Here is a 10,933-nt window from a genome sequence, read left to right on the forward strand (position 1 = left end):
TTTTAAAAGAACACTCTTAATTTTTTATTTAATTTTTTTTAGTGAAAACCTAAAAGTAGTATTGTGTTATTCATTTTTCATTTCTTTTGTAATCTTATTATTATCTTAGGCACAAATTAAAAGATTTTTTAAGTGATGAATTTTTTAATATTAATTATTTAATTAAATTATACATATGTTAAATTATGATTTAAAAATAATTTTAAGTACAGAAATATTTAATTGATAAGAAATATGAAAATAGTAATAGATTATTTTAAATTTTGTATAGTTTATTTTAGTTAGATAAGAAGTAATTGGGAAAAAAATTAAAAAAAAAAGATTGATTATAACTATAAGTAATTTTTTTAAAAAAGACAGATTATGAATGTAAGTGATTTATTGAAAAAAAAATAATTATGTATGATTAATTTTATTTGAAGCGGGGTTTTGAAGGATAATGAAGGGGTCCCAAACGCTGTGGAGTTGTCGGCTCTTCCGCTGTCAAAAGTCACGCATGCTTGGAAGCTTTTAAAAAGCAAGATGGTAATGTAATACTGCAATTGGATCATGGATTTTTCATTTAATAAGATAACCACCGCCGGCAACTCTGATATACAAAACATGTATTTCAGAATACGGATTCTATCCAAACATATACCATGCAAGTGCGATTGCCAGCTCGAGCAGTTTTTATTGCGGAATTCTTTCAAACACATAGCACGCTTGTGAAGTTCCCACATTCGACCTTCCAAGATGTTAGTTTCGCTATTCAGAAACCGAACTCAATGCCTCATCCCCTCCTTCAAAACGATGACCGCCGCGGCCGCGGCTAAAACCTCAAAAGACGATTACTTCGCAGCCGTAAACCACATCGCCAACATAGTCCGTCACGACATATATCCAGAACGCACCCTCAACAGACTCAACCTCACCCTCACGTCAGAGCTCGTCTACCGCGTCCTCCGCGTCTGCCACACTACTTCCCCTTCCGAATCCCTCCGCTTCTTCACCTGGGCCCGCTCCCAGCCCCAATACTCCCCCACCTCCCTCGAATTCGAACAGCTCATCCTGACCCTCGCCCACCACAAACGCTACCAGTCCATGTGGAAGACCATCGAACTCATGAAACCCTACAACCTCTCCGTCTCTCCTCAAACTCTATCTCTCATCATCGAAGAGTTTGGTAAACATGGGTTGGTTGATAATGCTGTTGAGGTTTTTAACAAGTGTACCGCTTTCAATTGTCAGCAGTGTGTTCTTTTGTATAATTCATTGCTGTTTGCTTTGTGTGAGGTCAAGTTGTTTCATGGTGCTTATGCTTTGATTAGGAGGATGATTAGAAAAGGTTTTGTCCCTGATAAGAGGACGTACGCGATTCTTGTTAATGCTTGGTGTTCTTCTTGGAAAATGAGAGAGGCACAAGAGTTTTTGCAGGAGATGAGTGATAAAGGGTTCAACCCGCCTGTTCGAGGTCGTGATTTGTTGGTTCAAGGGTTGTTGAATGCCGGTTATTTAGAGTCTGCTAAACAGATGGTTAATAAAATGATTAAACAAGGGTCTGTTCCGGATTTGGAAACCTTTAATTCGTTGATTGAGACGATATGTAAATCCGGGGAGGTTGAGTTTTGTGTTGAGATGTATTATAGTGTATGTAAGTTAGGTTTGTGCGCTGATGTGAGTACGTATAAGATTTTGATTCCAGCTGTTTCAAAGGCAGGTATGATTGATGAGGCTTTTAGATTGCTGCATAATTTGGTTGAGGATGGTCACAAGCCATTCCCAAGCTTGTATGCTCCTATTATTAAAGGGATGTTTAGGAGGGGCCAGTTTGATGATGCATTTTGTTTCTTTAGTGAGATGAAGATTAAGGGGCATCCTCCAAATAGGCCGGTTTATACAATGCTGATAACAATGTGCGGGCGCGGGGGAAGATTTGTGGAGGCGGCAAATTATTTGGTTGAAATGACTGAGATGGGGTTGACTCCAATTTCCAGGTGCTTTGATTTGGTTACTGATGGGCTGAAGAATTGTGGAAAACATGATTTGGCTGAGAAGATAGAGCAGTTGGAGGTATCTCTTCGGTCTGTTTGATGCATGTCAATTAGCAGTTGAAGACGATTCTTTAACAGAATTGCATGAATTGAAAAGAATTCTTTTGGATTCTCCACGTTTCCACTCAAGAATGATGTGAGTTCTTCATTATGAGAAGTTAGCAACTTGTTGAATTTCAGGTTCCCAGTTGTTTTTGGCATGTTGGCATTGTTAATAAATTCTTGTTAATATGTTTGTCACGTTGTTCTTTTTACAGCATTCCGTAGGTTGTTGCCTTTTTTCCATGAAATATTTAGTTCAATTTATTTATTACAATTAACATAGAAATAGGGATCTTGATTGTTTTATCAATTATGTGGATGAAGCTTTGACCTAGGAACTTCTACTGTAGTCTAAAAAATATTGTTTTCTTCTATATTGATGTGATTAACTGGGTGATTTCTGTCAAAGGTGTTTGAAAGTTTTCTGTTGCTGAAATCTTGTGTTTATTTGTTGCATGAAGCTTATTGGAGAATCAATGCAGTACTTTAGTTTGAATGAAGCATGTTGGAGAATCAATGTAGAACAGGAATCCTGATTCTTTCTTTAATTATGTGGATGAAGCTTCGATCTAGGAACTTCTTTTCTAGTCTAAATAATATTATCTTCTTCTATATGGATTAACTGGGTGATTTTTGTCAAAGGTGTTTGGAAGTTTTCTGTTTCTGAAATCTTTCGGTTTTATTTGTTGCAGATGACGAACCTCTATTTATTCTTATGCCCAAACAACTTCGGGTAGTTAGGAAAAGTATTTTTGTGAGACTAAAATCCATAGATATATGGAGCATCACCTCTGTCCATTGGAGAGCTATGAGAGATCAACTAGTCTGAGGTTAAGAGGGTTTGGGATCCTGTTACAATGTATTTAGGTTTTGCTTGGGAAATTGTGCAGTTTCAACTTTGTTATTTAGCTTTGCTTCTTCAGTTATCTGTTACTCTGTGTGTGTGGGTTACTCATTTATAAGCACTTCTCATTGCTTCATTTCTAATATAGAATGAACCCACAATTATGTATGACAGAACCAACAAGTTCTTGCCTTTTTTGTAGAGGTGGTACCAATTTTAGTTTTCATTTGGTTTGCTTACAATGATTTTTGGACTTCTGTTTTATGGCAGAAATCCACAAAGGCAGTCTTTTGAATCAGCAATTGCATACTCTTGGCGTGAATGCAGTGATGTCTCTTTAGTATTTTCACATCTTTTTATGCTATAACCCAGAAAGGCTTTACTGGACCCAAGACCATGATGTCGCTCAAATATTGTCTTACTATTCCCTATTATTGACTTGTATGTAAACCCACTTTTGGCTGGTGAAGAGTTAAAAGGAGAATCTAATAGACTCGCATATAAAATATAAGCTTTGTCGGAATCTATTCTCTTTTGGCATTCGGTTGTGTTCCACCAAGTGCGCCGTCATTTATTTTAAAGAAACAATGGTGTTCGTAATTGTTGTCTTTTCTGGCTTTATCAAGTGTTCATCTGAGTAATAAACGGTAATAAATAGTTTGGTTGATGGACTCTTGGACTTGGTATTGGAATTTGGATTGACGCATAGGGCGGTGGCTCGGCGAAATGATTACTTTGAACATTTTCCGCATGCATGTATTTTATGATTTTTCATTTGCTTCAAACTTTGTTGTCCGTCCAAATCAAATACTCATTTGGTATGACAGAATCAATGGGCAATCATTTTTATGTTAGCTTAAAAACTAGGTTATCTTTGCATAACTATAGTTTTATAGTTTCAGTTTCTGTGCTTTATGCTTTCAACTACTGAACAAGCTTTCCTGTTGAAGGATAGTAATTTGCAGCTGATTCAGCGGTTACACATACAATGAGAAAAATGCGTACCCAAATGCAATATTATTGTAATTACTACTGTATAGTTATAAGCATCTCTCTCACTGTGTACACGATTGTGAGTGGGTCCGCCTACTACTTTACAACAATTTATGTTATAATGACAATATTTTCCGTACAGCTCACAAGTTTGAAGTTTTGCTTCTCGAAATGGCTCCTTTTATTTATTTATTTATTTATTAATATCGACATTTTTTATTTTTTCGTTTTCGACGAGGAAGGTAATTGAGATGTTTAACGAGGGAATGATGTTTTCCTTTAAAAGAATAAATAAATAAAAGACAAATTTTTATGCCATGGGGACAAAATGCCACGTTGAGAAGAATTGCGTGCCCCTAAAATTGGGTTAAGAATCTAATTTGAATTGACATCCAAAGCAGTTGTAGGCTAACCAATATTTCTACAGGGAAAAAAAAAATTAGTTCAGAATTATTGGTAGCGTCTTGTCTTTAATTTTCTGAACTCCGCGCTTTTGCTGCTCTTCTCTTTGCGGCTATAGAGCCTAGAGTGATGGAGTGAAGCTGAATGTGAATTAGGAAAGTAGAAATGTTGTCCGTTAACATACGTAGTCAACTACGACTACAAATCTATTTCATGGTCCCAAAAAGTCTTCATATCAATCAATGCCATTGTAATTATCAAAACTAAGAAATTATGGCTTTTGCTAAGAATAGCCGGCTATAAGTTACTGTCCATACGAAAACATGCAAAAAGTAGTAACACGGCAGTGATTCTACTTAATTTTTTATATAGGACGTAAATTATACAAACTGTAACTTAGAAAAAATCCAAAAATTATAGGAAAGAAAAAAATTATTGATTTTTTTTTTTCGCTAAATGATTAGAATACATTTACTCATAATTACGGAAGTAGAAATTAAGTGATAATTAAGGGCTTGTAAAACACTTAATTTCAAACCACTAAATTCGAGAGCTAAAACAATAAGAGAAGTTAAGTAACAATTAAGTGCTTATAAACGATAACTTTTACTATAGGTAAAGGACTTATGTATTCCAATAACGAACCACAAACTCAAGCTCATGTCATATGAATAACGCTGTTGTACGATAGGGATTACAACTGTGTGACCTTGATAAATTTAGACAACTAGTAGAAATTAGAATTTAAATTTTTTATTTTTAAGTTTTTCCCATATTTCAATGTTATTCTCACAAATTTAATTAAAATTAAATAAATGTTAAGAGCATATAAAAACATGTTTTTATAATTGTGTTTTCGCTTCCATATTTGTAACTATTTTTATTTAAAAAAATTCATTAAACAAATAAAGTTGACGAAAGTATTCTCTAAATGCCGACCGTTTTAATTAACAAAGCTTAAAAACTTTTAAGGAGAATTGGGCCAGAAGTAAATCCTTGATTATATGTAAACTGGTAATTGCATTTCTTAACCCAAAAGTATTCTAATCCAATGTTTGCTATACGATTTCAAATCAAGTTCGATTTGTTCAATTCATAATTAAATGTCGAAAAGAATATTTTAACGAGTTCAAATAGTTTCACTTTATTAATAACTTGGTAGAAACCTAATGAAAGTGAAGGTATTGGAGCCTCTGGCTCTCTTTGTATTTGAGAGTATTTTCGCTTATTTATTTATTAATTTAGATTTTTATGCTGTATTTATCAAGTTTATTAAAAAAAAAATCCTCTTTCGAAACATTTCACAAATTCCGTGCCAGTAAAAGAGGATACTATGGCATTCATTATTTTATACACACACACATATAGTAGTTTTCTAGTCCAAAATTTTAAAATCCAAAAAAGTCGGGAAAATATATTAAACTCCACAGTTTAAGAACTCTCTCGAACTTTCCTATACTTTAAAATTTTTACACACATACACTCACACATATAGTAACTAAACTATGTCTCTAGGCAACTAGTTAGCCCCGAACTTTGCTTGAAGAGTTTTCATTACGCTTGAAGAGCTTTTACTACATATGGATCAAGTTGGAATGTCCTGGCGAGAGCATAAGGATCAATTGGTGGATCAGATCCGAAGACTGCATCTGTAATTGTAATAACAGCAGGATTCTGGTTGCTCCAAGCAGCAATGGTAAACAGCATTGGTTGGTCCAATATTTACTTTGAATTGAATGAGCCCAATTGGAAACACAAACACGTCTCCTTTGTTCAGGGCACTCGCGAAGAGCATGTTATTTAGCTGGTTTCATGTCACGAAACCAACATAAAGAGTGCCTTCCAGGACTACTAGGATTTTTGTGGCACGAGGGTGAGTGTCAGGTGGGTTTGGCCGCCGTTTGCCGCGTAGTCGATACGAACTACGCATATGCCGAGTAATGTTGAGACCTGGAATCTATTCTACATTTACGGTTGTGACTGTTGAGCCAACTTGATTTGCTGTGCTTTTAGGAATATTGTGCCCAGAACATCAGTCAAAACTACTTGTTAAAACGATTCCATTCCATTTTAATTTTTTTTATCCCCATAATTAGACTTATGATACACCAAGGTCAACAATTAATCAATAAAAGGAAAAAATTAATCATAAGTCTAATTTTAATGGTAAAATAAAAAAATAGACAAAAAATTAGAAAGTTCACGGAATCATTTTAATGCCAAAGAATTTTAATGAGTTTTGAAACGTAAGGAGAGAAATAAAAAATTTGACTGAACAATAGGAGAATCTTGATCATTTTCCCACTGATGTACAGAAAAACGATACACACCACACGTCTTGAACTTGAAATCGTTGATGGCAACACAAAAATCCTGAAGTCGTATGGTTTCATTTATTTCAACTTTTCAATCCACCAGTTTTGTATTTAATGTTTCTAGTAAGTTCGTTAAATACCAATATTTTCGGTCAAATTACAAGTAAATTTTAGTTCTTGTAGGATGAGTTTCGAATTTTGGTTAAACTTTTTCCCTTATTGGCACATGAGTTTCAACTAATAATTTCACTAGTTTTACGTTGATTGTTCCCATTTTCAAAGTAAGATTTCAATTATTTGGGATAAGTACCAAATTACTTTGTAGCATTTAATTTTTGGTTAGATTTGTATCAAATTTTGGTTAAACAAAAATCCAAAATATTGGTATTTAACGAACTTTCTCTCATATGAGTTCATGTATTTCAACCAATAATTCCACTAGTTTTGTGTTAAGTGTTCCTATTATTTAGTTAAGATTCCAATAATTTGGTTAAATACTAAAATTACTTTTAAAATTTTATTTTTGGTTGGATTAGTCCTTAATTTTTGTTCATCTTTCTCAATTATAGGTTTATATGCTATAATTTTTCAATCCATGAGTTTTGCGTTTACTATTCCTACTAAATTCGTTAAGTACTAATATTTTAGATTAAATTACATGTAAATTTCATTTCTCCTTGGATGAGTCTACTTTTAGTTAAACTTTCTCTCTTATTGGGACATGACTTTTAACTAATAATTCAACTAATTTTATGTTGAATATTCCTATTATTTATATGAGATTTTAATAAATAAGATTAGATACCAAATTTACTTTTTCGATTTTATATTTGGTTAGATTAGTCCCATATTTTGGTTAAACATTTTCACATATGTGTTCAAATATTTTAGTTAATTAGTTCACTACTTTTGCATTTCAAGTTTCCAGTGCCTGCATTAAGTTTCAATATTACAAGTTTAAATTCAAAGTTGATATTGTAAAATTTAAAGTAAACCTTTATTACGGAAAACAAATAATATTACCAAGGTCAATTTCATTTTATTCCTCTTATTTAAGTAAATATCTACTTATTGCAATATATTAAAAATTCATTATTGTAGCCCCTATTCAATTTTCTATAAACTACAATCAACATTATAAGTTACACAAACTAGGAACTTATCTAGTCTAAATCTGTTAGAACATTTTATTTTTCTCCTTTTGATCTTATTGACTTCATGAGATTTCTCAAACTCAACTTATTTATACTTGAGCTTTTCCTCATTATAGATATGCCTATTTTATTATTTCAAATTAATTGTTCTCATTTTCTTTCCAAAATAAATTCTTTGATTTCTCATCACTTCAACAAAAATTTTATTTTTAACAACTGCATATGCAATTTGCAAAGCTCAAATTTTTATTTTTTTAAATTTTTATGATAATACAAATTATTTATTTATTATATGATTATCCCAGGAACCAGGGGTGAAGCTATGAGGGGGCTAACCCGGGCCGTAGTCCGAGTTCGATTCTTGAAAAAAATTAATTAATTATAAATTCTCTTTTTTAAAAAAACTTATAGTAAAATATAAAAATATAACTAATAATTATAGTCAATATCTATTTTCTCTAAACCAAAAATAAGCGCCCGAAGGTTGGGGTGCCAAAACCCTCCAGCGGAACAAGGCCACAAAAACGGGTGGGCTATAGCCTTGGTGGGGGGGGGGGGCAAAGTTCGTCCGCCGGACTGGGAATGGGGCGAGACGTTGCGAGGGGCCTCTGTGTGCCAAAAATAGGCCGCGGGCATGGCCGCGGCCAAAAATAAGCGCCCGAAGGTCGGGGCGCCAAAAGCCCCTAGCGGAAAAAGGCCAAAAAATTGGGTGGGCTATAGTCTTGTTGGGGGGGGGGGGGCGAATTCGTCCGCCGGACTCGGAATGGGACGAGACTTTGCGAGGGGTCTCTGCGTGCAAAAAATAGTTTGCGGGCACAGCCGTGCCCAAAAATAATCGCCCGAAGGTTGGGGCACCAAAAGCCCCCAGCGGAAAAAGGCCAAAAAAACGGGTGGGCTATAGCCCTGGTGGGTGGGGCGGCCGAAGTTCGTCCGCCGGACTTGGAAAGGGGCGAGACTTTGCGAGGGGCCTCCGTGTGCCAAAAATAGGCCGCACGCATGGCCGCGCCCAAAAAGAAGCGCCCGAAGGTCGGGGCGCCAAAAGCCCCCAGCGGAAAAAGGCCAAAAAAATGGGTGGGTTCTTTTGGGGGGGGGGGGGGGGGGCGGGCGAAGTTCGTCCGTTGGGCTCGGAATGGGGCGAGACTTTGCGAGTGGCCTCCGTGTGCCTAAAATAGGCCGCGGGCACGGCCGCGAGCAAAAATAAGGGCCCGAAGGTCGGGGCGCCAAAAGCCCCCAGCGGAAAAAGGCTAAAAAAACGAATGGGCTATAACCTTATGGGGGGGGGGCGGGCGAATTCGTCCGCCGGACTCGGAATGGGACGAGACTTTGCGAGGGGTCTCTGCGTGCAAAAAATAGTTTGCGGGCACAGCCGTGCCCAAAAATAATCGCCCGAAGGTTGGGGCACCAAAAGCCCCCAGCGGAAAAAGGCCAAAAAAACGGGTGGGCTATAGCCCTGGTGGGTGGGGCGGCCGAAGTTCGTCCGCCGGACTTGGAAAGGGGCGAGACTTTGCGAGGGGCCTCCGTGTGCCAAAAATAGGCCGCACGCATGGCCGCGCCCAAAAAGAAGCGCCCGAAGGTCGGGGCGCCAAAAGCCCCCAGCGGAAAAAGGCCAAAAAAATGGGTGGGGTATAGCCTTGGTGGGGGGGGCGGGCGAAGTTCGTCTGCCGAACTCAGAATCGGATGAGACTTTACAAGGGGCCTTCGTGTGCCAAAAATAGGCCACGGGCACGGCCGTGCCCAAAAATAAGCTCCCGAAGGTCAGGGCGCCAAAAGTCGCCAGCGGAAAAAAAGCCAAAAAAACGGGTGGGCTATACCCTTGGTGGGGGGGGCGGGCGTAGTTCGTCCGCTGGACTGGGAAATGGGCGAGCCTTTACGAGGGGCCTCCGTGTGCCAAACATAGGCCGCGGACACAGCCGCTCCCAAAAATAAGCGCCCGAAGGTCGGGCCGCCAAAACTCTCAGCGGAAAAAGGCCAAAATAACGGGTGGGCTAAAGCCTTGGTCGGGGGGGCTGGCGAAGTTCGTCCGCCGGACTCGGAATGAGGCGAGACTTTATGAGGGGCCTCCGTGTGCCAACAATAGGCCGCGGGCACAGCCGCACCCAAAAATAAGCACCCGAAGGTCGGTGCGCCAAAACCCCCTAGCGGAAAAAGGCCAAAAAAATGGGTGGGCAAGAGCCTTGGTGGGGGGGGGGGGTGGTTGGCGAAGTTCGTCCGCCGGTCTCGGAATGGGGCGAGACTTTGCGAGGGGCCTCTGTGTGCCATAAGTAGGCCGTGGGCTCTGCCGCACCCAAAAATAAGTGCCCGAAGGTCGGGGCGCCAAAACCCCCCCGCGGAAAAAGGCAAAAATAATGGGTGGGCTATAGCCTTGGTGGGGGGGGGGGGTTGGCGAAGTTCGTCCGCCGGACTCGGAATTAGGTGAGATTTTGCGAGGGGCCTCCGTGTGCCAAAAATAAGCCGCGGGCACAGCCGCGCTAAAAAATAAGCACGCAAAGGTCGGGGCGCCAAAACCCCCCAGTGGAAAAAGGCCAAAAAAACGGATGGACTATAGCCTTGGTGGGGGGGCTGGCGAAGTTCATCCACCGGACTCGGAATGGGGCGAGACTTTGCGAGGGGCCTCGGTCTGCCAAAAATAGGCCGCGGGCATAGCCGTGGCCAAAAATAAGTGTCCGAAGGTCGGGGCGCCAAAACCCCCAAGCGGAAAAATGCCAAAAAAACCGGTGCGCCATAGCCTTGGTGGGGGGGGGGGGGGCGAAGTTCATCCGCCGGACTCGGAATGGGGCGAGACTTTGCGAGGGGCCTCCGTGTGCCAAATATAGGCCGCAGGCACAGTCGAACCCAAAAATAAGCGCCCAAAGGTCGGGGCGCCAAAACCCCCAGCGGAAAAAGGCCAAAAAAACGGGTGGGCTATAGCCTTGGTGGGGGGGGGCTGGCGAAGTTCGCCCGCCGGACTCGGAATGGGGCGAGACATTGCGAGGGGCCTCCGTGTACCAAAAATTGGCAGCGGGCACAGCCGCGCCCAAAAATAAGCACCCAAAGGTCAGGGCGCCAAAACCCCCCTGTGGAAAAAGGCCAAAAAAACGGGTGGGCTATTGCCTTGGTGGGGGGGGCGCTGGCGAAGGTCGTCCGAAGGACTCGGAATGGGGCGAGACTTTG

At 39.7% G+C, this 10,933-nt stretch overlaps 1 protein-coding gene and 1 pseudogene across 3 annotated transcripts; one reads left to right on the forward strand and one right to left on the reverse strand.

Moving 5' to 3' along the window:
* Positions 1 to 499: 499 nt before the first annotated feature.
* LOC112100219 (pentatricopeptide repeat-containing protein At5g18390, mitochondrial) lies at positions 500 to 3,953 on the forward strand. 3 transcript variants are annotated; one of them, XR_002906536.1, is made up of 2 exons: positions 500 to 2,169; positions 3,190 to 3,953. XR_002906536.1 is itself a non-coding variant. In XM_024188973.1 (1 exon), exon 1 carries the CDS (start codon positions 736 to 738, stop codon positions 2,071 to 2,073), a length of 1,338 nt encoding a protein of 445 aa, XP_024044741.1. In that variant the 5' UTR covers positions 500 to 735; the 3' UTR covers positions 2,074 to 2,396. The 3 variants fall into 3 exon arrangements, 1 of the variants encoding a protein (XP_024044741.1); XR_002906535.1 differs by lacking the exon at positions 3,190 to 3,953 and adding an exon at positions 2,768 to 3,183; XM_024188973.1 differs by lacking the exon at positions 3,190 to 3,953 and having other exon boundaries at positions 500 to 2,396.
* Positions 2,427 to 6,346, reverse strand: LOC112099978 (annotated as a pseudogene).
* Positions 6,347 to 10,933: the final 4,587 nt, after the last annotated feature.

Source organism: Citrus clementina, unplaced genomic scaffold (assembly GCF_000493195.1).
Source record: "Citrus clementina cultivar Clemenules unplaced genomic scaffold, Citrus_clementina_v1.0 scaffold_3, whole genome shotgun sequence".
Classification (NCBI taxonomy): Eukaryota; Viridiplantae; Streptophyta; class Magnoliopsida; order Sapindales; family Rutaceae; genus Citrus; species Citrus x clementina.

Coding starts and splice junctions, on each gene's coding strand:
- LOC112100219 (XM_024188973.1), top strand. CDS start 736: ATGTTAGTTTCGCTATTCAGAAACCGAACTCAATGCCTCATCCCCTCC.